Source organism: Nansenia antarctica, assembly GCF_963989245.1.
Source record: "Nansenia antarctica genome assembly, chromosome: 9".
Classification (NCBI taxonomy): domain Eukaryota; kingdom Metazoa; phylum Chordata; class Actinopteri; order Argentiniformes; family Microstomatidae; genus Nansenia; species Nansenia antarctica.
Genome location: NC_137679.1, coordinates 25,052,830 through 25,078,004, shown reverse-complemented (window position 1 = coordinate 25,078,004; position 25,175 = coordinate 25,052,830). Strand labels below are relative to the sequence as shown.

The window sequence follows — 25,175 nt, the reverse complement described above, 5'->3', positions numbered from 1 at the left end:
AAATTCTGGTCTTTTTTCATCGATTTTCTAAACATTGCATTTGAAAAGTAGAGTACCGCTATTAACAAGTGCTTTCTTCAAAATTACAAAAAGGGAGTATAGTACTTTATTTAAGCATAGAATGGCATGGCAGCCTCCAAATCAAAGATGCCAATTACCATTCCGACAGATCAAGACAAAGGGCTATTCATTGCTGAAACCAAGCTTACCAAGCACCAAGTAAACCAAGTTTCCTTTGCACAGAATACTTGTTTTCTTGGCTTCATGTCACCAACTCTAGCTCTAACTTCTTGTCCTTGGCCTGACCCATATAAATCTGATTCATATTTTCAAAATAATTATTAACTAAATCATTAGTTGATTTAATAGATTAATCAACACATGCATATCGGAAGTAAAATCTTGTAATAATTCAGTGACCCTGTTTACTTTTAAAAGGGTAATTACCCATGGGTATTTTACTTTATTGCTGTTCAAGATGGTGAGGATTACAAACGGGTTACTAAGTTAATATTTGGTTCACACAGTATGTATGCACAGTGTGTAATGCTTAAGGAAACATGAAACATTAAGGAAAAATGAGAGTTTGTGTCAAGACATTCCCTCCATTGGAAAACAAATACCTGCTAAGACAACTCTGAGCCTCTTAAAGTTCAGCTCTTAATGAGAGATCCTCAACGTTCAGGTTCAATGAAAAGGCAACAGACCGTTTATATAGAAACTCAATTGGATGACAAAACTCAAACAAAAGGTTCCCATCAGCTTTTAAATAAGATCTGTACGATTGTGTGCAGAGACTACACGTTCAACACAATGTACATAGCATTATAATGTACTGTTTTTTTATGGGACATGGAAGATATAATAATGTATTAATTGAGCACAGTTGACAGTGAGCAGAAAAGTAAACCATAGCCAATCCAACCTCACACAGTACACTTAATCCCACCTCACACAGACAAGAGCCATAATGGTAACGCCTAATGTTTAATTAGATGCACCTCCTCAATTTTCAAATCATCAAGACTGGTAGTGTAAAACCAGGAATCTGGGCCATATATAACAGTCAGACAAGGAGGTTGTTGAGTTGATCCAGTCAGGACATTCTCAGGTCAACCAGGATGCTACCCAGCTGGCTGAGGACATGGCTCGCTCTATTTTCTGGAGTATCTGTTGCACAAACTGGTTGGTATATTACACATGCATACATGTGCCTTTATTGCCTTTTATTTAATACATCTGAATTATTGATTTGCTGAATTAATTAAATTAAAGGGTATTTAGTAATGTGTGATATAAAATAAGTCATGTGTGATCGAAAATAACCTAGTACCTACGGTATAATAGTATCCTGCAGTGAACACAATTAAATGTTTTTTTATATGTTGCCATATTCAAACGTCTTTAATTATAATACACTATAAGATTTTAAAGTGGTACATTTTCCCTACACAATAGCAGTGAGCCCTTCTCATATTGGGCAAGTCTGCAGCACGTGGGGGAACTATCACTTCAAGACCTTTGATGGAGATTTTTTCCAGCTGCCCTACAACTGTAACTACATCCTCACATCCCTGTGTAAGGGCAGCTATGAGGAGTTCAACATCCAGGTGCAGCGCGGGGAGGTCACTAGGCTGCCCACCATCAGTAAGGTCACCATGAAGCTGGATGGGACCTTCGTGGAGCTGGCCAATAGCTCTGTCAGAGTGAACAAGAAACAGTGAGTTCACAGTCTAGAGATGTTGTCAGAGATGTAATGCTAATGCAAAAGAAGAAAGAAAATAATACACAAATGATTAGTTAATCATACTGTACTTCTTTTACATTTTATATTTCATAAACTGTGCCAAAGTTCTGCCATTATCTAAAGTAGACATTTATTGAAAGAGAATCAAGCTTGTAAAAATATTTGAGATGTTTTGTTTAGGCCTTAGTACAAATACAGTACTACTCATTGATTTCAAACTTGATTCATAAAGCCACATATTCTATATATAATAAAATGCTTTATAGTGCGTCATCATCCATAGTGATTGTTGATTAGGAAAATGATTGTCATTTGTAAAAACATTAAATGAACATTATGACTATTGCAACATCAAGCCTTCCCTCAATTTCTATATTTTTCTAGAGTCAGCATACCATTCAGTCAGTCTGGAATTTTGATTGAAAAGACTGTTTCCTATGTCAAGATCACAGCAAAGTTGGGGTTAGTTGTCATGTGGAACGAAGATGACTCCCTCTGGGTATGTTTTTCTGTGATGATAATTTACTCTATTAAAACAAAACACTAGTAGAAGACGTGAATTACAACACAACTCAAAGTGTCAGAAACTAAAACAGTGCCAGGATATAGAGTAGGCTACTATGCTCTCCAAAAGCAACTGATTCATCTAGGGCAGCAAAGGTTGACTAAAGAATGTGTCATTACAAAAACCTACAGTATGATCCTGGGGTATTATTTAAAATATTTCCAGTCATAACCGCCTTTAATTCCATAAAGAATAAACACCACTATGTCATACTGATATGATGTCATCTGCCATGATCATTCTCCATTCTTCACTAATATAATAAGGTGACAAACAAGTGTTAGCAATGGTAGAAAGAGTGTTGACATCTAACCATCATACAATATTCACAGATTGACATGGTAACTGACATTAGTATTTGCTTGCAGTAGTAGTTATGCTACAAAGACATTTTAAAATAAATACCTAAATGGAAATGTGGGTTCATGTATTGTCTCATTAAACAATATAAACAATATGGGGTAGCATGTCTGAGCAATTATTGACATTGTGTTGAGTACATATGGATTATCTTCAGCGCTCAGCTTGTGTTTCTAAGCAATCTAGTCATAATCTACAGTGACACACAAAACAGCTTCACCCGTTTTGAGACAGACTAAAATCATGAGAACTGTATTAATATGATCATGTATGGTTATGATAATAGATTAATGAATTAAATTAATAAAGAAGATATCTAAACTATTTTCAGCATATTGGAGCAGTATGTTTAAAGTGTCAATGTGCTTATTTCAACCACATTAATTGAAGTCATTGTGAAGTTTGCGTCAATCAATGACTGTTTGCAACCTTCATCTTCGTGTTTAATTCAAACCACATTTTCCATGTGTACCTAAGGTGGAGATGGACACACAATTCAAGAATCAGACATGTGGGCTGTGTGGTGACTTCAATGGAGTCCAGACTTATGATGAGTTCATTATTAATGGTAAATCTTAAAACACAGACACACACACTAACACACACACACACACACACACACACACACACACACACACACACACACACACACACACACACACACACACACACACACACACAGTTTGATGCAAGTTACTGTCAGTAAGGGACAACTTTATTTTCCCACAGATGCTCGTGTAGAGCCTATAGATTATGGAGACATCTGGAAAATGGATGGCCCCACCGAAACCTGTGCAAAAGTTTCTCTTCAGTCACAAGAGAAATGTGAAAATCAGGTATTTGCAGTTGTACTGAAAGCTTAGGATCTCTCATGTAATGCTATTAAACACAATCACATGACATTGGAATGTCACAGGTTAAAATAGTATAAACAACTTCATTGCTGACATTTGAGTGGTATCCAATTCCTTTTTGCTGACTCTAAACATATTGATTTTGTTTTACAGAAAGGACTATGCGAGCAGCTTCTGTCTGGTCCTGCCTTCCACAGCTGTAAGGACCTGGTTGCCACTGACTCTTTCATAGAAGCATGTGCGATGGACATGTGCTACTGTAACGGCAGCAGCTCTGCATGTCTGTGCCCAACAATGTCAGAGTACTCCCGCCAGTGTGCTCATGCAGGAGGGAAGCCCCAGCAATGGAAGACTGCCCAGCTCTGTGGTAAGTAGCAGAAAGAAAGAAAACAAATAGAAAACTAGGTTTTAGATGCTTTACTTTACTTACTATAGATACTGTACACTATTGTTTTCTTGAAAATGCCAGTATTTACCACCACATTTGAAGAAACAGCACTCAAAGCTGATTTCTGATATAGCTTATATTTCTGTGTTGAACAGCGAAGACTTGTCCCTTCAACATGGAGTACCAGGAATGTGGGAGTCCCTGTACTGATATCTGCACCAACCCAGAGAGAAATCAGCTATGTGAAGACCATTGCACCGATGGCTGCTTCTGCCCTCCTGGTATGTCATCACTTATCATTATAATATAAAATAAAATGACTCAACTGTATTTAAACAAACTAACATCAAATAAATAATAAGTTGCCGGGACTGAAAAAGCATGAGAGATAGTTATTTGTAGCAATGTGCATTTCAGTGATGGAACTGTAAATACATTAACTGGTGTCTCTCCCAGGAACCGTCTTTGATGACATCACACAGAATGGCTGCGTTCCTGTGATTCAGTGTTCTTGTCTCCACAATGGGAAATCATACATGCCTGGACAGTCGTTTTCAAGAACATGCCAAAACTGGTAAAAAATAAATAAATAAACATGAAATAAAAATAACTGTTCTTCTCTAAGCATTGAGGTATGTTATGTGTGATATATAGAGAGAATGTTTTTATATTATTTTATGTATTACAACTCAATTGTACATATCGCAGCCAAAGGCTGCCAGTGGTAGTTAGTCTAAATAGGTTGTGTCTCTGTTAGCACGTGTGCCCGTGGCCAGTGGAGCTGTCAGGATGTGGACTGTCCAGCTACCTGCTCCATAGAGGGGGGCTCTCACATCAACACCTATGATGGCAAAGCCTACACCTTCCATGGAGAATGCACCTACATTCTGTCCAAGGTCAGGAGTTATGCATTATATACTTAATGTTATTGCAATCATTATACACATCATTCTTGTTCAAATACATTTTCTATTGCATTGTATCAAAATGTAATTCACAAGAACTGTCATAGTAAATGGCTTGTTTCCCTCCCTGTCATACATTTTCCCAAGCAAACCAATGGGACTGGTTTCACAGTTCTTGGTGACATAGTCACATGTGGAAAGCAAGATATTAAAACCTGCCTACAGTCTGTAACCTTGGTAACTCCAGGATCCATGGTTAGTAGCCTCTACCAATGCAGTACCAGTACCAGTGCGCTATGGGCACTCCCCTGATCACAGAGCAATATTACCCTCACTTGATACCATTATACTACAGTATCACCAAAGTATGATCGACACAGTTTGCTTAATTAAAATAACCAAATAAAAGTTCAAGTTTGGGAGGCTGAAGTAACTGTCCCAATGTTATGCACTGAATTGCAGATGATTGTGATTGAAGCAACTGGAAGAGTCTTTGTCAATAAGTTGATTTCTCAGTTGCCACTATTCACAGGTGAGTTGTTGTATCTTGTATACAATTAAAAGGTGTCATTTCTAGATTGCTACCTGAGAATTGTAATTTCTGGCCCTATTTGTCATTAAAAGTTATCATACAGTTCACAGGTTTACTTAAATCACCATCTACAGTACACATGCCGGCAATTGGATATCGAAGGTGTCCTTGTGTACTTTGATATCCCCAATGTGTGATCGGAGGTTTGTGTGTGTGTTCCACAGCTGATTTAAGCATTTTCAAGCCCTCTACATTCTACATTGTCATGCAAACCACCTTTGGGCTACGCCTAGAGATACAGCTTACACCAATATTGCAGCTCTATATCACAGCTAGTGCTTCCAATAAAGGAAAAACCCAAGGTACGTTACCTTAAACAAAAAATGTAATTGATCAATAATCAATAAGTAGCTTGTATATATTTTTCAACATAACAATATTTTGATATTCCATAATGTTAATGTTTTGTCCCTTTATTCAGGCCTTTGTGGAGATTACAACAACGTCCAAGCTGATGACTTCAAAACCATGAATGGATTGGTAGAGGGAACGGCTCTGACTTTTGCCAACCTTTGGAAGACTAAACCAAGCTGCCCTGATGTGACGAATAGATTTCAAAACCCTTGTAGTTTGAGTGTAGAGAGAGGTACACCTTTGACTGACGCTATTTGAAACACATGCACTTATATAATGATGCTCAGGCTACAACAGTACAAACAAGTCCATAAAGTCTGATGTATGATACAAATGTTGCTCATGTATCTATACTTTACAGAAAACTATGCCAAGTATTGGTGCTCCATGCTGTCAGATCGGAAAGGAATATTCTCCCAATGCCATACTGAGATAAGCCCAGACATATATGAGACAGTAAGGCTCTAAATATAGTCTGTCTGAATATTCAATCATACAAAAAAAACATACTATGTATGACTCTCCATGAATGTTTCTATGCATTTATCCTCTAACCACTCCTTTCTCTAGTCCTGCATGTATGACAGCTGTACTTGTGAGAACAGTGAAGCGTGCATGTGTGCTGCAGTCTCCTCCTACGTCCATGCATGTGCCGCTGCAGGTGTCCTGCTCAGTGGATGGAGAAATGCCACCTGTGGTACGAGATGTATTATGCAAATAGTACATGATCTACCCAAGTAGTTAATAATATCAAACCTAAACGCCCTGCATTTTGTTTAAACAGGGAAATACTCCTCTGACTGCCCCAGTACTATGGTGTATGCCTATAGTATGACCAGCTGTGACCGCACCTGCCGCTCTCTTGGCCAGCCAGACATAACATGCCAGGTAGACTTTGCACCTGTGGATGGCTGTGGCTGTGACAAAGGAACGTACCTGAATGATGAGGGAGAATGTGTCCCAGCCTCACAGTGCCCCTGCTATCATGAAGACACAGTAGTGCTTCCTCAACAGGAAACCAGGATCAATGGAGTCACTTGGTGAGTACTTGGGCAATCATGGTCATTGTAGAAATGTTAGTCAGTGGTTGATATTATTTTCCATAGGCACTTCACTTCAAATCAGATTCTTGATATTTGTTGTATTGTACGATATATACTGTAATAGAGCCTCAGGACTGGATATAGTGTTGAACTGGATATATTGGGAATGCAAACATGGTTATACAGTGGGGGAACTAAGTTCCTAACACTTCAACAATTTTTGAATTCAACATATTTCCATTGCAGTTATTCACATGAAATGTAGAACAGACATTGGTATTAACTTAATAAAACTACACAGCAAAAAAAAAAAAACACTCCAATCCATAAAAAAAAGTTATGTGCAATAAAGGGGAATGACACTAGAAAGAAGTATTGAACACACTAACTTAAATGTATTACATTTTAATATTTCGTGGAGAAGCCTTTGTTTCCAAAGACAGCTTCAAGATGCTTCCTGTATGAAAACATGTACAGTATCTCTCACAGTGATCAGGTGGGATTTTGTCCCATTATTCAACACAGACAACACAGACATTATTCAACACAGACAGTCTTTAAATCTGGAAGAATCCGAGGAGGGGCGGCTGGCGAATCTTGATCTTCGGTTCCTTCCACAAATGTTCTATTGGATTTAAGTCTGGCGATTGACTAGGCCAGTCCAACACCTTTATTTTCTTCCTCTTGAACCAAGGACCAATTTTCCTCCTACCAACCAGTCTCCTTTGCAGTATGTTTTGGATCGTTGTCCTGCTGGAAGATCCACCATCTTATTCTCATCATCCTGGTGGATGGCAACAAATTATTCTCAAGAATTTCACTCATCACTCCATTCATCTTCCCTTCGATAATTTGGATTCCACCAATACCATGTGAACAGAAACAGCCCAATACCATGATGCTTCCACCTCCAAACTTTACTGTAGGTATGGTATTTTTAGGATGATATGCAGAGCCATTTCTCCTCCAAACATGGCACGTCTTATTGTTGCCAAAACGTTTGATTTTTGTCTTGTCTGACCAGACTGTTTCAACCATACCTTTTCTTCAGTAATGGAATCTTCCGCGAATGGAGACTGTGGCGGTGGAATGCATTGCCTATTGTTTTCTTTGTGACAAATGTACCCACTGCTTCCAGGTTTTTCTGGAGTTCTGCTCTAGTGGTCCTTGGCTCTTTGGCTACTCTTCAGACTGCCCGGTCAGAAATCTTGTGAGGAGCTTCTGTGTGTGGCCAGTTGATGGTCGAGTGATATTCCTTCTACTTGTGGATAATGGTCCCCAATGGTGCTTATAGGAATATTGAGGAGTTGAAAAATTCATCGGTAGCCAGTGCCATTACTATGCTGCTCAACAATCTTGTTGCAAAGGTCTTGGGAGAGCTCTTTGCCTCTACCCATCATGAGATGTTTCTTGCAGGAAAGCCTGGTGACACATGATTTGTTTACATTTAGCATTCAGAGGTGGGAAACCCTTTTGAGTGGAAGTACTTACCCACCAACATGCACTAACCCAGCTGATTCTAATTAGCACAGGTAGGAGAACTCTGTTACGGATGGGGTCGCAGTTTCCAGAGTGACCCCAAGGTGTCTCCCTCCAGGTGCCCATGGAGCTCTTCCACTATTAGCTCGTCATTATGGACTAATGTATGGCAACTGTGTGTTTGCTCACCTGTGTTGTCTTATGCCCTCACTCCCTTGCACTCCCCGCTAAGTCTTCACTGTGTGTGTTTTGAAAAGTGCTACCAAAAGCAAAAAGTAAGCTTATCATATCTCAAGTCTTGTTACAAGCCCTGATTTCCCTGTTTGTTGTTTTCTTGTTCAGTCCGTTAGACCGTACCCAGTATAGAATACTGTTTTGGAGACTTAGTTCCTCTTCTTTTACTTTCGTGTCAGTTCATGTTTTATATCCCTTGTTTATTATCCAACTCTCAGTAAAGAGATGTTTAATTTGAATTTGCTGCCTCTCGTCTGATCATTCTCTGCACCGCATTTGGGTCCAGGTAATGTAAATAGCCCTCTCTTTCTCTTTGACTATCTAGCTCATGTAACCAAGGGAAATTAAGCTGTTCTGGAGGTCTAAAAGAAATATGTGAGTACTACACCCCCTCCATTACTGCAGTGCCTCATTGTAAAATTACACCACTATTTGCAAATTCAGCACTACTCAAACTGACTTGTAAAGCCTACTGTTCTTTCCTACAGCCTGCAAATATCCAATGTCTTTCTTCAACTGCTCCAATGCTGGGCCGGGTGCAAAGGGCTCAGAGTGCCAAAAGAGCTGCCAGACAGTAGACATGCAGTGTGTAAGTTTAAAATGAAAAGATTTTTACTTACAACATGCAAGTACTTTACTTAAAACATGCCAGGTCTGGTTTCTCCTACAGTGGAGATTTGATTGAATTAAACGCTTGAAATGGATAAGGAAGTCATCACTGTGTTACAGATCAATGTAGAATGCCACTCAGGTTGTGTGTGTCCTGATGGCCTGTTGGCTGATGGGAAAGGAGGCTGTGTTAAGGAGGAGCTCTGTGACTGTTTACACAATACAATCGCCTACCAGCCTGGACAAACCATCAAAGTCGACTGTAATACCTGGTAATGTCAATTTCCTTCAATGTACAGTGCAAGTGAAGAGACTTGCAAAAATGTTGACAAGCGGTTTCATGTTTTAATCATTGTAGCACTTGCAAAGGGAGAATATGGCAGTGTACCAATAACCAGTGCGATGGGACCTGTACCATTTATGGGGATGGACATTACATCACCTTTGACGACAAAAGGTTCTCTTTCAATGGAGATTGTGAATACACCCTCACACAGGTAAGATACCCACACACTCCCATTTACAAACACAATGATAGAATTGAAATAACTCAGAGGAAAAAACTATACTCTTTGTTACATCTTACAGGACTACTGTAGCAACAATCCAAATGGCACTTTCAGGGTTACCACTGAGAACATTCCCTGTGGGAGCACTGGCACTACCTGTTCCACTGCTATCAAGTTCTATTTGGGGGTAGGAAACACTCTTTAACACTGATATCTTAAAAGGAAAAGAGAGAAAATTAGAAAGTAAACATGTTCTATTCATTTCAGAGCACTGAGATCAAATTGTCAGAGGAAAAAATCAATGTTATCAAACAAGACAACGGAGTAGATGTTCCCTATCACGTCCACACTATTGGTTTATATCTCGTCATTGAAGCTAATAATGGCCTGATCCTCATATGGGATAAGAGGAAAAGCCTGTTTATCAGACTCAGCTCTACATTCAAGGTGAGTGAGTAGGTTATGACATATACCAGTGTTGATTAAGATTAAATACACACAACTAAATACACAAAACTAATTTGTAGTTCCTTTTTTACAATTTGTGTTTCTTTAATGATTTTCTTCCAGGGACAAGTGTGTGGTCTATGTGGGAACTATGATGGAAATGGAAAAAATGACTTCACAAGCAGAAACCATGAAGTGGTGGCTGAAGCTCTAGAGTTCGGAAACAGTTGGAAAGTGAACCCAAGTTGCTCTAATGTTGTTACAGTGAAGAACCCTTGCACTTTACAATCACGGGCTTTGAAGCATTGTAGCATCATCAATAGTCAAGTGTTTGCAGTCTGCCATTCACAGGTACGGTCAAAACTAATATTGTAACTAAATTACATTTTGTGCATGCAGATTTTCTATTTTATTAAGACACATTTTCTATTTTATTAAGACAAGTTAAATGTTGTATAACACTTTAGGCACTCTAATCTAACAGTCTATCCACATTAGCCTACTCTGTCTATACAATAATGGTATCAAACGGCTTAAAGTACTGTATGTTTAAATGTATCTTTGGACAGGTGGACCCCACTAAGTACTACGATGCCTGTGTCAGTGATTCGTGTGCCTGTGACATGGTAGGAGACTGTGAGTGTTTCTGCACAGCTGTAGCAGCCTATGCAGCAGCCTGTAATGAGGCTGGGGCCTGTGTCAAATGGAGGACACCTAATATCTGCCGTGAGTCTTCTCTTTGGGTTGAAGAATATCAATGTGTGGCAGGGATGGCAGATTCAGACCTGTGTAGAAAACCAGTCATGACCAACAAAACATGACAAGACTTAAATTGCAATGTAAATTCACAAGAGAAACAGCACACAGACATATCAGCAAGATTGCTTTGAGATGTATCACATGTACTGAAAAAAGGGCCAAATCTGAACATGAGAATTATATTAGCAAAATGTCCATTGATATACAGTAAACTGATACTTTGAGGGGGAAATAAAGTTAAGCATGCATTTATACTTGAGAATTTGACCCTAATTGAATAAATTTCTACTTTTTTCTAACCAGCTATGTTTTGTGATTTCTACAACCCTACTGGTGACTGTGAGTGGCACTATCAGCCTTGTGGATCACCGTCTCAAAAGACCTGCAGAAACCCCTCAGGAAAATTCTCCAATCAGATCCCAGCACTGGAAGGTAACTACACCTAAATACAGCTTAGGTGTTCAAACGAAATCAGCAGATCAAGTATATCAGCATTATCTGTGCAGGTGTCCTGAATTCTGTTTATGGTTGATTTTTCAAGGTTGTTATCCAAAATGCCCACTGGCTCAGCCTTATGTAGAAGAAAGTACTATGAAGTGTGTGCGTGAAGAGGAGTGTGGCTGCTACAGTGGAGATGGAAAACATTACAAAGAGGGAGAGATTATGCCCTCAAAGATGAACTGTCAAATATGGTACGTTTATTCTCCCTCTGTCTTTTAATGCTATCAGGTGGTGATCTTAGTTTTCCAAGAGAAATAAACACTACTACTTTATTATCTCCCCTTCAAGTCATTGCTCATCAACTGTGGAAAATTGCAACTATGATATCCAAGGTGAGAATGGTATTGTTCTAAAAAGCATAATGTTTACCCACTTTATTATCTGCAAGTTAGAGTTGCAGTTGCAATTAATTACTATTAAAAGGGTTACATAAGAGTGACTTGCAACGCCTGTTAACAGTGAAAATATATTTTTTCTTACCGGAAATCCTCTTGCAGCTTGCTATTGTTCATATAAAAACAATGCATACCGTTACGGAGCTACCATCTATCTTACATCTGATGGGAATGGGACCTGTATTACTGCTGTTTGCAAAGAGAATGGAACCATTGAGAGGTCTTTCAACTGCTACACAACCACAGTGCCAACCTCTACACTAAGTAGCATAACATCTCAAAAATCAACTGAGGCACCAACCACTACAGTATTTGTTTTCTCAACACCTGGTAAGGAAAACATTTGGGTAATAGAGCTCTGATTACATAAATGTAACATTTTCAGGATTAGATTTACATATTCATGAATAACTTTGTCTTTTCATTCATTTCAAATGGCAAAAAAAATCCATATTTAAAGAAGGAACATCACTTAGCACTGTGCAAGCATCAACCGCTTCCATAAGAACAACATCAAGAACATCCACGACATTGACATCACCATTAGCTACAGAAATATCCCAACTGACATCAAGAACAACAGAGGGAGTCACATCCTCTCCGAAAACAACATCTACTACAATTGAGTCAAAATTGACAACTGAAACATCAGTAAGAAACAGTACTACTTCTGCAAACTGCCATGTTTGTAAATGGTCAGATTGGATGGACAACAGCTATCCCAAATATGGTTCAGAATTTGGAGACTTTGAAACTATAGAAAAGATAACGGAATCTGGGGGGAATACTTGCAGCAATCCCAAGGAAGTAGAATGTAGAGCAATATTGTTAAAAAATGTGCCTCTGGCCAGCATAGGTCAAAAGCTGGAATGTAATCCCCAGGTTGGACTGATATGTCGCAACAAGGACCAAAACATACCACCAATGTGCTACAACTATGAAATAAGGATCAAATGTTGCGTCAATATTTGTGTGCAGACGACAACCCCTACCACAACAACAATTCAGATAACGTCTGCTACAACAAAAGAAACAGAGGGAGTTACAACTGGTCCCACAACATTGAAATCATCCACCACCTTGGAACCGTCACCATCAACAACACCACCAGTGCCATCAACTACAACCACTATCATAACTCAGACAACCAAACCATCCAAAACAACAACAATCTCAGAAAAACCCACAACCACACCTACCACAACAATAACGACCGAAAGGACATCCTCATCTCCTCAAACTAAATCTACAACTCCAACAGGACCTACAACAACAAGAGAAATATCTCCTGAAACTACTTCTGCAAACTGCCATGTTTGTAAATGGTCAGATTGGATGGACAACAGCTATCCCAAATATGGTTCAGAATTTGGAGACTTTGAAACTATCGAAAAGATAACGGAATCTGGGGGGAATACTTGCAGCAATCCCAAGGAAGTAGAATGTAGAGCAGCATTGTTAAAAAATGTGCCTTTGGCCAGCATAGGTCAAAAGCTGGAATGTAATCCCCAGGTTGGACTGATATGTCGCAACAAGGACCAAAACATACCACCAATGTGCTACAACTATGAAATAAGAATCAAATGTTGTGTCAATATTTGTGTGCAGACGACAACCCCTATCACAACAACAATTCAGATAACGTCTGCCACAACAATAGAAACAGAGGGAGTTACAACTGGTCCCACAACACTGAAATCATCCACCACCATGGAACCATCAACAGCAAGTAAGACAACACCAGTGCCATCAACTATAACCACTTTCATAACTGAGACAACCAAACAACCCACAATAACAACAATCTCAGAAAAACCCACAACAACCCCAATCACAACAACAACACCAACAACAACACAGACAATGTCTCCCACAACAAAAGAAACAGAGGGAGTTACAACTGGTCCCACAACATTGAAATCATCCACCACCTTGGAACCGTCACCATCAACAACACCACCAGTGCCATCAACTACAACCACTATCATAACTCAGACAACCAAACCATCCAAAACAACAACAATCTCAGAAAAACCCACAACCACACCTACCACAACAATAACGACCGAAAGGACATCCTCATCTCCTCAAACTAAATCTACAACTCCAACAGGACCTACAACAACAAGAGAAATATCTCCTGAAACTACTTCTGCAAACTGCCATGTTTGTAAATGGTCAGATTGGATGGACAACAGCTATCCCAAATATGGTTCAGAATTTGGAGACTTTGAAACTATCGAAAAGATAACGGAATCTGGGGGGAATACTTGCAGCAATCCCAAGGAAGTAGAATGTAGAGCAGCATTGTTAAAAAATGTGCCTTTGGCCAGCATAGGTCAAAAGCTGGAATGTAATCCCCAGGTTGGACTGATATGTCGCAACAAGGACCAAAACATACCACCAATGTGCTACAACTATGAAATAAGAATCAAATGTTGCGTCAATATTTGTGTGCAGACGACAACCCCTACCACAACAACAATTCAGATAACGTCTGCCACAACAAAAGAAACAGAGGGAGTTACAACTGGTCCCACAACACTGAAATCATTCACCACCATGGAACCATCAACAGCAAGTAAGACAACACCAGTGCCATCAATTATAACCACGTTCATAACTGGGAAAACCAAACAACCCACAATAACAAAAATCTCAGAAAAACCCACAACAACCCCAATCACAACAACAACACCAACAACAACACAGACAATGTCTCCCACAACAAGAGAAACAGAGGGAGTTACAACTGGTCCCACAACATTGAAATCATCCACCACCTTGGAACCGTCGCCATCAACAACACCACCAGTGCCATCAACTACAACCACTATCATAACTCAGACAAACAAACCATCCAAAACAACAACAATCTCAGAAAAACCCACAACCACACCTACCACAACAATAACGAGCGAAAGGACATCCTCATCTCCTCAAACTAAATCTACAACTTCAACAGGACCTACAACAACAAGAGAAATATCTCCTGAAACTACTTCTGCAAACTGCCATGTTTGTAAATGGTCAGATTGGATGGACAACAGCTATCCCAAATATGGTTCAGAATTTGGAGACTTTGAAACTATCGAAAAGATAACGGAATCTGGGGGGAATACTTGCAGCAATCCCAAGGAAGTAGAATGTAGAGCAGCATTGTTTAAAAATGTGCCTTTGGCCAGGATAGGTCAAAAGCTGGAATGTAATCCCCAGGTTGGACTGATATGTCGCAACAAGGACCAAAACATACCACCAATGTGCTACAACTATGAAATAAGAATCAAATGTTGCATCAATATTTGTGTGCAGACGACAACCCCTACCACAACAACAATTCAGATAACGTCTGCCACAACAAAAGAAACAGAGGGAGTTACAACTGGTCCCACAACACTGAAATCATCCACCACCATGGAACCATCAACAGCAAGTAAGACAACACCAGTGCCATCAACTATAACCACTTTCATAACTGAGACAACCAAACAACCCACAATAACAACAATCTCAGAAAAACCCACAACAACCCCAATCACAACAACAACACCAACAACAACACAGACAATGTCTCCCACAACAAGAGAAACAGAGGGAGTTACAACTGGTCCCACAACATTGAAATCATCCACCACCTTGGAACCGTCGCCATCAACAACACCACCAGTGCCATCAACTACAACCACTATCATAACTCAGACAAACAAACCATCCAAAACAACAACAATCTCAGAAAAATCCACAACCACACCTACCACAACAATAACGACCGAAAGGACATCCTCATCTCCTCAAACTAAATCTACAACTCCAACAGGACCTACAACAACAAGAGAAATATCTCCTGAAACTACTTCTGCAAACTGCCATGTTTGTAAATGGTCAGATTGGATGGACAACAGCTATCCCAAATATGGTTCAGAATTTGGAGACTTTGAAACTATCGAAAAGATAACGGAATCTGGGGGGAATACTTGCAGCAATCCCAAGGAAGTAGAATGTAGAGCAGCATTGTTTAAAAATGTGCCTTTAGCCAGCATAGGTCAAAAGCTGGAATGTAATCCCCAGGTTGGACTGATATGTCGCAACAAGGACCAAAACATACCACCAATGTGCTACAACTATGAAATAAGAATCAAATGTTGTGTCAATATTTGTGTGCAGACGACAACCCCTACCACAACAACAATTCAGACAACGTCTGCCACAACAAAAGAAACAGAGGGAGTTACAACTGGTCCCACAACACTGAAATCATCCACCACCATGGAACCATCAACAGCAAGTAAGACAACACCAGTGCCATCAACTATAACCACTTTCATAACTGAGACAACCAAACAACCCACAATAACAACAATCTCAGAAAAACCCACAACAACCCCAATCACAACAACAACACCAACAACAACACAGACAATGTCTCCCACAACAAGAGAAACAGAGGGAGTTACAACTGGTCCCACAACCTTGAAATCATCCACCACCTTGGAACCGTCGCCATCAACAACACCACCAGTGCCATCAACTACAACCATTATCATAACTCAGACAACCAAACCATCCAAAACAACAACAATCTCAGAAAAACCCACAACAACACCTACCACAACAATAACGACATCCTCATCCCCTCAAACAAAATCTACAACAGGATCTATGACAACAACAATCTCAGAAATAAACAGAACAACCCCAATCACAACAACAACAACAACAACAACAACAACAACAACAACAACACAGACAATGTCTCCCACAACAAGAGAAACAGAGGGAGTTACAACTGGTCCCACAACATTGAAACTATCCACCACCTTGGAACCGTCACCATCAACTACAGCTCCAGTGCCATCAACTACAACCACTATCATAACTCAGACAACCAAACCATCCACGACAAATGTAACAACAGAGGCACTGGCAACTGTTGGGACTACATTAACAAAATTCACCACCGTGACATCTTCAACAGCAAGTGAGACAACACCAGTACCATCAACTACAACCACTATCACAACTCAGTCAACCAAGCCATCCACAATGAGTGAACAAACGGAGGGGCTTACAACGGGTCAGACTACATTAACAACAGCCTTCATTGTGGTCACACATTCAGAGGCAACACAGCTGCCCTCAAAACGTCCCCATGAGATGGTCACCACAAATGCTTCCACTTCAACAGTGCAACCCACACACACTTCAACACAAATCTCCTCTTCAACTCCCATATATACACATTCCTCAACATCATCAGAAGAAACAACAACATTCAGCCAAACAACATTATGCTTTTGCAAGTATCAAAATCAAACGTTCACTCCTGGTAAGTGATACTTTCAGCAAAATTAACAATAGATAAACTCTATACACTTTTTGAAATAGCCTATTGAATCATTAACAATTTGATATGTTCTCTTTTTAGGTTCCCTCATATATAATGAGACTGATGGGGCAGGCTGGTGTTTCACGTCATTCTGCAATTCATCATGTGGAGTTGAGATGCAAGCAAGACCTTGCCATTCTACCACACAATCACCCATTTCTTCATCCACAATAAGTAGTATGACCATATCACAAGCTGGCCCAACAACAACACCAACAACAGATATTACCACCTCTTTTACAACAAAGTTCCTTACGACGACATCCAGCCACTGTGGAAATGTTGATCCACCAAGAAAGGTAATCAAAAAAAGAAAATAATATATATTTACATAATATGTAAATTATGCTTTAATTGGACAAGAATATAAAGTCATACTCATAGTAATACACAGTATCCATCGGCTCCTGTTATGACAGAACCAATTGGTACTTTCTGGCATTTAGAATGATAGAATATCTAAGAAATTATAGTAGCTACAATCAGCCACAATCCTTCATTTGTGAAGCTCTCTTTGGATACACTTTATACATGTATGATATACCCACAGATTTCTGAAGAATATTAATTATATATATTATATTATTATTATTATTATTATTATTATACATGCCTGTAATATATGCCAGTGGTAATAATTCTCCAACCCCATGGTTCAGCTTAAATGCTTTTTAAATTTTTTATTGTTGTTTTTCAAATTACAGATTGTATTGTAGTTTTAATACTTCTTAGGTAGTAGTTACAGAATTACATTGTGACTGAAAAGTTTATAAGTAAATGCATTTTTATTATAGGATGGTGAGTCTTGGAAGACGGAGAGCTGCACTATTGAAACATGCAACAGTGGTAGAATTACCACAACAGCTGTGAAGTGTGAATCAGTGAAACAACCTGTGTGTGAAAATGGACGTCCACCAGTTAAGGTCTATGACAAAAGTGGTTGCTGCTTCCACTATGAATGTCAATGTAAGTCTTTGTAAGTTATCTTGAGACAACACCACCTCTGTCTCCTCTAAAAATAGGGAGAAGCAGTCCTCCACTTTGTTATTTAAAAATAATCTGTCATATAAATGTGGTTATTCATAATTATCCAAATGTATTTTCACAGGTTTATGCTATGGATGGGGAGATCCTCACTATATGACATTTGATGGGAAATATTACAGTTTTCAGGAAAGTTGCACATATATTTTGGTCAAAGAGATAATTCCTCAACACAATTTCAGTGTCCTTGTTGACAATTATAACTGTGATCCCACTAGACACCAGACTTCCCACTGCCCTCAGTCTTTGATTGTGTATTACAAGTCCACTGAGGTTATTATTACTCAGAAGACAGAACCTGCAATAATGAATCTGGTAACTATTTCTATGCCACAGATACGTATAAACCATATGCACTTTCTGGAAGTTAAGTTATTCTCTAAATCTACAATTTTGTTGCAACTATTGCACAGCATGTGAAGTAGAACTTGAAATAGTTATTTATCATTCAATAGGTGTATGTCAATGGCAAGCAAATCTTCCCAACCTTTTCTGATAACGACTTCATCATCACAACTACTGGAATAGAAATAGTCTTGAAGATCCCAGAGATCCACGCCCACGTGATGTTCAAAGGCCTATTGTTCAGCATCCAACTGCCATATTCCCTTTTCCACAACAATACAGAGGGCCAGTGTGGTGAGTGATTATTTATTGCATTGTATACATACAATCAGTGGAGACTACTGGAGGTAGACATCGAGGGACACACGTTTGATATCCTTCCTTATTACATTCCATGCATTACAATGAGCCTATCCTCTGATTACTACTTCCATCAGCCTCCCCTGCATTCAATGATTTTATTTTCATCATTGTAAATCGGAAATGTTGATCTAATTACATGAAAAGATGCTAGGAACTCCATTTTAATCTATGAATTGACAAAGACCTTCAGTATGTTTTTTTCACATTCTCATCTTTTTTTCCCTTTTTCCCCACAGGTACCTGTGACAATAACAAGAAAAATGATTGCAGATTACCAAATGGTGAGATCCATCCATCATGTGTTCAGATGGCATATCACTGGCAAGTTCTTGATAAGAACAAGCCCTATTGTGAAAACAGGCCTATCCCAACAACTATACCTCCTACAACATCACCACCCTGCAAGACAGCAGCAATCTGTGAACACATTCATAGCCAGTAAGACATACTATCACATGTTTTGTCAATATCATCATGTTATGTCATCATGTTTTGTCAATTCAATCTATATGTCATATTGGTTGTTAATTCACTGTGTGCTTTCTTTGTAAGGGTCTTTGGAAAATGCCATAAAGCAGTCCCACCACAAGCCTTCTATGAGGCCTGTAAATATGATGTCTGTCAAATGCCTAATACCACAGGCATTGGCTGCTCCAGCTTGGAGACTTATGCATTGCTGTGTGCAAACGCGGGAGTCTGTGTAGACTGGAGGAATTCAACAAATGGAGAATGTGGTAGGAAACACAGGAATCCTTCAGAAATAATGTGATAATGTGAAATAATGTGAACTCCCCCAGAGCTTTTTATTGTTTTAAAAATGTGAATAATTAGAAAATATTTTTGTTTATAAGTTTGTTGACTAAACACTTATTTTAAGTTTGTTGACTAAACACTTACTTTAAGTTTGCTGACATTTTACCATATCATAGAACATAAATGCCCTGAGAACAAAATCTATAAGCCATGTGGCCCCACTGTCCAGCGGACTTGTAATACAAGGTAAGAAACAAGCAGAAAGAAACTCTGCCACATTTCAATACATTCATTTAATTCTAAATAAAACTAGGTCATGATGCCGTGATTAAGTAGCTGACTTACCAAGTTAAGATTCACTTCTAACTGAAATTAAGTTAGGTTTGGAAAAGGTACACACATCGCCAAATGTAGATGCTGAAACACTGAGCACTTGATGTATTCAGATTCAGAATTGTTATTAGCCAAAGATGAATAACTTCTAAAATCACAGAATCTGAGTCTATATCGGAATCAATTACTCTGGTTACTCTCTATACCATTTTTGGTTAGTGTTTAATACTTTTTTTTTTTTTTTTCATACTTAGATACAATGACAAGTATGTGCAGCCATGTGAGGGACAAAAAATGCAAGATAAATGGGAATGTGACTCTTTTATGGAGGGATGTTTTTGCACTGAGGGAACAATCTTGTTCAATTCATTCTCTGACATCTGCGTTGCCTCCTGTGGTAAGGATCTCAATTGGAAACTATTTTCATTAATTTTCTTGATCATATAATGCCTGTTCAATTAAAAATATACATATAGTCAAATGAAAGAGGCTATACACGACCATTAAAGCACCATTCAAACACAATTTGAGAAATACCGAGTTACTGTGTCGATGTAACATGCGTCCCTAAAAACATATTACATAAGTGTACTATTCTATTCAAGGCTGTACTGGACCTGATGGAAAACCTAAGCGGGTAAGAATATGGTTGATAGATTCATGCTCATATTTTCATTGGACCTGTTTAAGTCTGCACTGACAAGATTTATTTTCAACAAACAGCCTCGTGAGACTTGGCAGAGTAACTGTCAGCAGTGTGTTTGTGATTTGGACACAATGAGTGTTCAGTGTGAGCCTGTGAAATGTGTGGCCATTACCTGTGAAAAGGAGGGTGAGGTGATGGTGAACGACACAGTGAACTGTTGTAACAAATGTGGTGAGTAAAAGTAGGACACTATAACCTTGCTCACCCATCAAGATTGATTGATGGAAGCAGAGTAGAAGCTAAATTGAATTTCAAGTTACATGCAGACACACTTTTTACTCTTTTCAAATAAGTGTTTTCAAATTAGTGAATGCATATTTGGGGTTTCTATATCCATTTGAATTAGACAGGTCTTGAAATATCACTGAGCACCTGAATGAGGAGAACCTCTGACTCAGGTAGAAGTAAATAGAAGTAAAGAAAATATGGCACTTACTGTACAGTATGTTTTAAACATTTTTGCCCCTTTGCCAACAGAGTGCGATATGAGACTCTGTCCAACACCTACACTGCAGTGCCAGATAGGATTTGACCTGTTGATGAATGTCTCCATGGAAGATTGCTGCCCATCCTATTCATGTGGTGAGCCATAATTTCGCTCTAAGACATAGATACAGTAACAGTATCAAAGATGAGTAAATGAGAAACGTCCTCAGTCCTTTCACCCAGACTTGGAGCTACAGTATGTTTTTTAATTCAGTTATCTAAATAGTCACTAGCTATTTTTGGAATCTCTTTTGGTTTCTTAGTGCCCAAACCTGTCTGTGTCTTCAATGGTACTGAGTACAAGGTGAGCATTTATACACATGTTTAATGTTTCTGTACAAAGGATCAGAACAGTAGAAAGTTTCCCTCTTTTGATGCACAATCTTTCTAGTAAAAATAAGCAAGAAAAACCCTTGGATTTAACACATTTTCATAATATAAAATAAAAACCACTTAAAAATTACCGCTGTAATCTCAAACTTCTGTATTTCACTCTTCAGATAGGAGTTAAAGTTCCCAAAGATCCATGCGGGATATGCCAGTGTGGTTTTAATCAGCATTTGAAGCTACATGTCATTGAGTGTGCCCCTGTCATCTGTGACACCAAATGCCCACAGGTACTCTCTATGGGAAATATCCCTAATGTCTCATGTTTTCATTCTAAGACATTATTCTATGTTTTATTCAAAGTCAATGCAACTAACATCAGAGTCTCGTTGTACTGTATGATATCTGAAAACAACATTGGTTGTCGCAACGTACATGTTATGATTGTATCTGGGAGGTAATGATAGCATCATGTTCTTTGTTGCATGAAGGGCTATGAGTATGAAGTTCTGCCTATGCAGTGTTGTGGAACATGCATGCAAAGGAGCTGTGTCATAGTCCTCCCAGACAACACATCTCACATCATCAAGGTGATTTAATTTCAGTAGTTATTCAGTGGGCATAAATCTGATCACAATACAGTCATGAAATAATTAATCAGAAATTTCTGGATGTCATTATCAGTAATGAAATGTTATTCTATACAACTTATAAATGATTGCAAATCATAAATTGCCATTTCTTCTTCTTTTCTTTCACACCATTTAACAGCCTGAACAGTCTTTGTCATCACCTACTGACAAGTGTGTTACATATCAATGCACGAAGAATAAGCTCCAGTTTATAGTCACTGAGTCAATAATTGATTGCGCAGAATTCCATCCCGAAGACTGCATTCCTGTGAGTCTAAAAGGAGCAGCTTGATTATGTTTGTTCGAACATAACATTGTGTGCTAAGCATGGACTGAATGTACGTATTAGTCCTGGTTATCTATTCACTGACATGTTGTTCTTTTGGACATCACAGGGAACTGAAAAAAGTGACAAAAATGGCTGCTGCCAAACCTGTAAGTTAAAAATTACTGATTAACATGAATTATCCATGTCTGTATTGCTTTGGAATCAAATATACTGGGCAGTCTTTAACCATGGAACACTTCAAATATTAGGCCTTCATACAGTATAGCTGAATGCAAATATTATGTTGTGAAAATGACTTTAAAGTACTCTTTACCAGAGAAAGTTTTTTATCAGCTATTTATATATTTCCCAGGCACTCCACGTAATAACTGCCAGGTCAAGAAGAACACCACCTACATATACACTAAAGACTGCAGGTCGACAGTGGCGGTTGAAATTGCAGCCTGTGGAGGATCCTGTGGAACATCTTCTATGTGAGTTTTACTAAAATGATTACAGGATTTTAACATAGCGAGGTTTTGTTTATTGTTGCTCTAAAAATTAGAGCAACAATAAACAACTCGCTAAGTGTTCAGACTGATTGGGAATGAATGAGGAGAAATTGGATGGGAGTTGGATTTTGGGAATTGACCCTGCTCAGAGTATGGGCATTTGTAACTGCCTATAACACTGTTGTTTATGTCTCACATTTGAAGGTATTCTGCAGAGAAAAATACCTTGATGCATTTATGCTCCTGCTGTCAAGAGATGTCTACCAGTGAGAAGAAAGTGGAGATGGTCTGCTCAGATGGGAGGAAGATCCTACAATCCTACGTTTACATTGAAAAGTGTGGATGTCATGTGGCAGATTGTGATGAGAAAATCCCAATGACTTGAAAACAATTCATAAAGCCTAATCAATATTGCAGCAATTAAATACATTTAACTTCAGTGCATGACAATTAGACAAGTTTATCTAAAGGGTACCAAGGGTCTCAGGTAATACAATCTAAATACAGTAAAAGGGAGAAATACAACTACTACAATAACTATCTTTATAATTTGTGCATATTGTTTCAGTCTGTGGCTATTATATGCTTTGTCAGACTTATTAAAAAGGAAACTCAACAACAAGACATCTGCATTTCAATTATGTTGGCAACATAGTTCTATCCTAAGCAAGTTTAAGTCTGAGTATAGGCTTACAGTGGGCATACACTATGCCGACCTAAGAATTGACTCATGTGCCGTTGTTGGTCTGTTACAAATAAGCAGTGTGCATACAAATAATACTGAGATACCTACAAATAAACTTCTCTCATTCATTGTCAAAAACAAACAACCTACTGACGACAACTATTGTAGAGGTAATCTGTGTATCACCAGTTTGTAGCCTATAGGCCTACCTACATCCAACTAGACTGAACTCCAATGAATGATAAACCTCAGTGAGACTGCTCTCTAGTGGTAAGAAGTGAAAACAGACATAACTAGACAAACATAAACCCAACCAAAATGACAGATATCAGTTCAATAAGCAAATAATGAGGTCACTCAAATCAACCTGATTTACTTGTCTCAAAGCACAGATGACGAGATACATTTGGCTGTCATGAACATAGGCCCAATCCCATTTCACCCATTGGCCCTCGGTTTTAGCCCTACCCCTCCGTTTTGCGCGTTCACGTGCAGGGTAGGGGTGTCATTCTTGTTTCCATGTAGGGGTAGGGCCAAGTGGTTGGGGTACATAGCCCTCCAAACAGAGATCAGTCTCCCTAAAGCCACAACAGAAAGAGCTACAACACTCCGTCTTATGAAATCCCAGAATGCCTTGCGAATCATTGGCACGATAGTAAAAACAGGAAGAGACCTCCACAAATGTAATTATTTTCTTCGTTAATAAAGATTTTAAAAATTGTGATAATCGTATTATCTTAGTGTAATGACATTTCAATGTATTATAGACCTTTTCTTTATAACAAGCATAACAAAAAATTGCTATTATGCCTGCGTCTAGCAGCTAATAGCTGTGTGTCTAATGTTAGCAGCTATCTAACGTTACATGTTTTAAGGCTGATTTGTGCATGACAATCCCACATTTTTACACATTTCCATGTCGCATTTCCCCCCTTGATGGCATATGACGCCTGAAATGTAAAGTTCATCCACTGTCCTACATCAGTGCAGGGATTGCTGGCCTACAGAACACCGCTATTCTGTCATGGCCTGATAATGAAGCATTGTTCTTTTTGTTTGATCGATTGATAGCGTGAAACTTAAGTTGTGAACGAATTGCGAGCGTCAATACTTATCTGATACTATTGATGATGTATCAGGGTCTTGAAGGGTTATCCCATTTCATAAGGGAAGATTTCCAACCATAGGCCTACCCCTCGTGACTCTCTTCCGAGGGGCAAGCCGTGGCTCCGAAACAAGGGATCAGGGTAAAAAAGGGAAATGGGATTGGAGTCCATATTATAGTCCATATTATATGAGAGTCCATGTTATATTATATATATTATATTCTGAGTTTAAAGTCAGAATTTCGGGAGAAGAAAGTCAGAATTTCTGAGATTAAAGTCGGAATTTATTCGAAAAAAAGTAAGTTTAGTGTTTATTAGTCCTACTGGTTAAAAATGGATGACATGAATGCTCAATGATCAATGATCAATGATCAAGTTGTACTTGGAATTGGATTTAGTCATAAGGAAATTCTTCTTCGTCTATTGGCACAAAATCAGGAGAAATCATTCAGATTTAAATAAGGTAATAGCCTTTGTGCAGAAGGAAC

The 25,175-nt window shown here is 38.8% G+C and overlaps 1 protein-coding gene across 1 annotated transcript; it reads left to right on the top strand.

Annotated features, from left to right (window-relative positions):
• Window positions 1-995: 995 nt before the first annotated feature.
• Window positions 996-23,281, top strand: LOC308165499 (mucin-5B-like; the record flags this gene model as incomplete). The annotated part of the gene is made up of 31 exons (XM_080539651.1): window positions 996-1,029; window positions 1,486-1,720; window positions 2,132-2,246; window positions 3,150-3,240; window positions 3,402-3,508; window positions 3,680-3,893; window positions 4,070-4,195; window positions 4,371-4,488; window positions 4,672-4,810; window positions 5,282-5,351; window positions 5,576-5,713; window positions 6,127-6,221; window positions 6,336-6,462; window positions 6,550-6,761; window positions 7,947-8,006; window positions 9,251-9,402; window positions 9,489-9,627; window positions 9,719-9,826; window positions 9,907-10,086; window positions 10,210-10,437; window positions 10,656-10,812; window positions 11,149-11,277; window positions 11,387-11,527; window positions 17,167-17,304; window positions 18,010-18,093; window positions 18,236-18,354; window positions 18,627-18,810; window positions 19,116-19,200; window positions 19,432-19,613; window positions 19,809-19,878; window positions 23,101-23,281. The coding sequence occupies 31 exons, from the start codon at window positions 996-998 to the stop codon at window positions 23,279-23,281; spliced, it is 4,158 nt and encodes a 1,385-aa protein (XP_080395777.1).
• Between the last annotated feature and the right edge of the window lie 1,894 nt (window positions 23,282-25,175).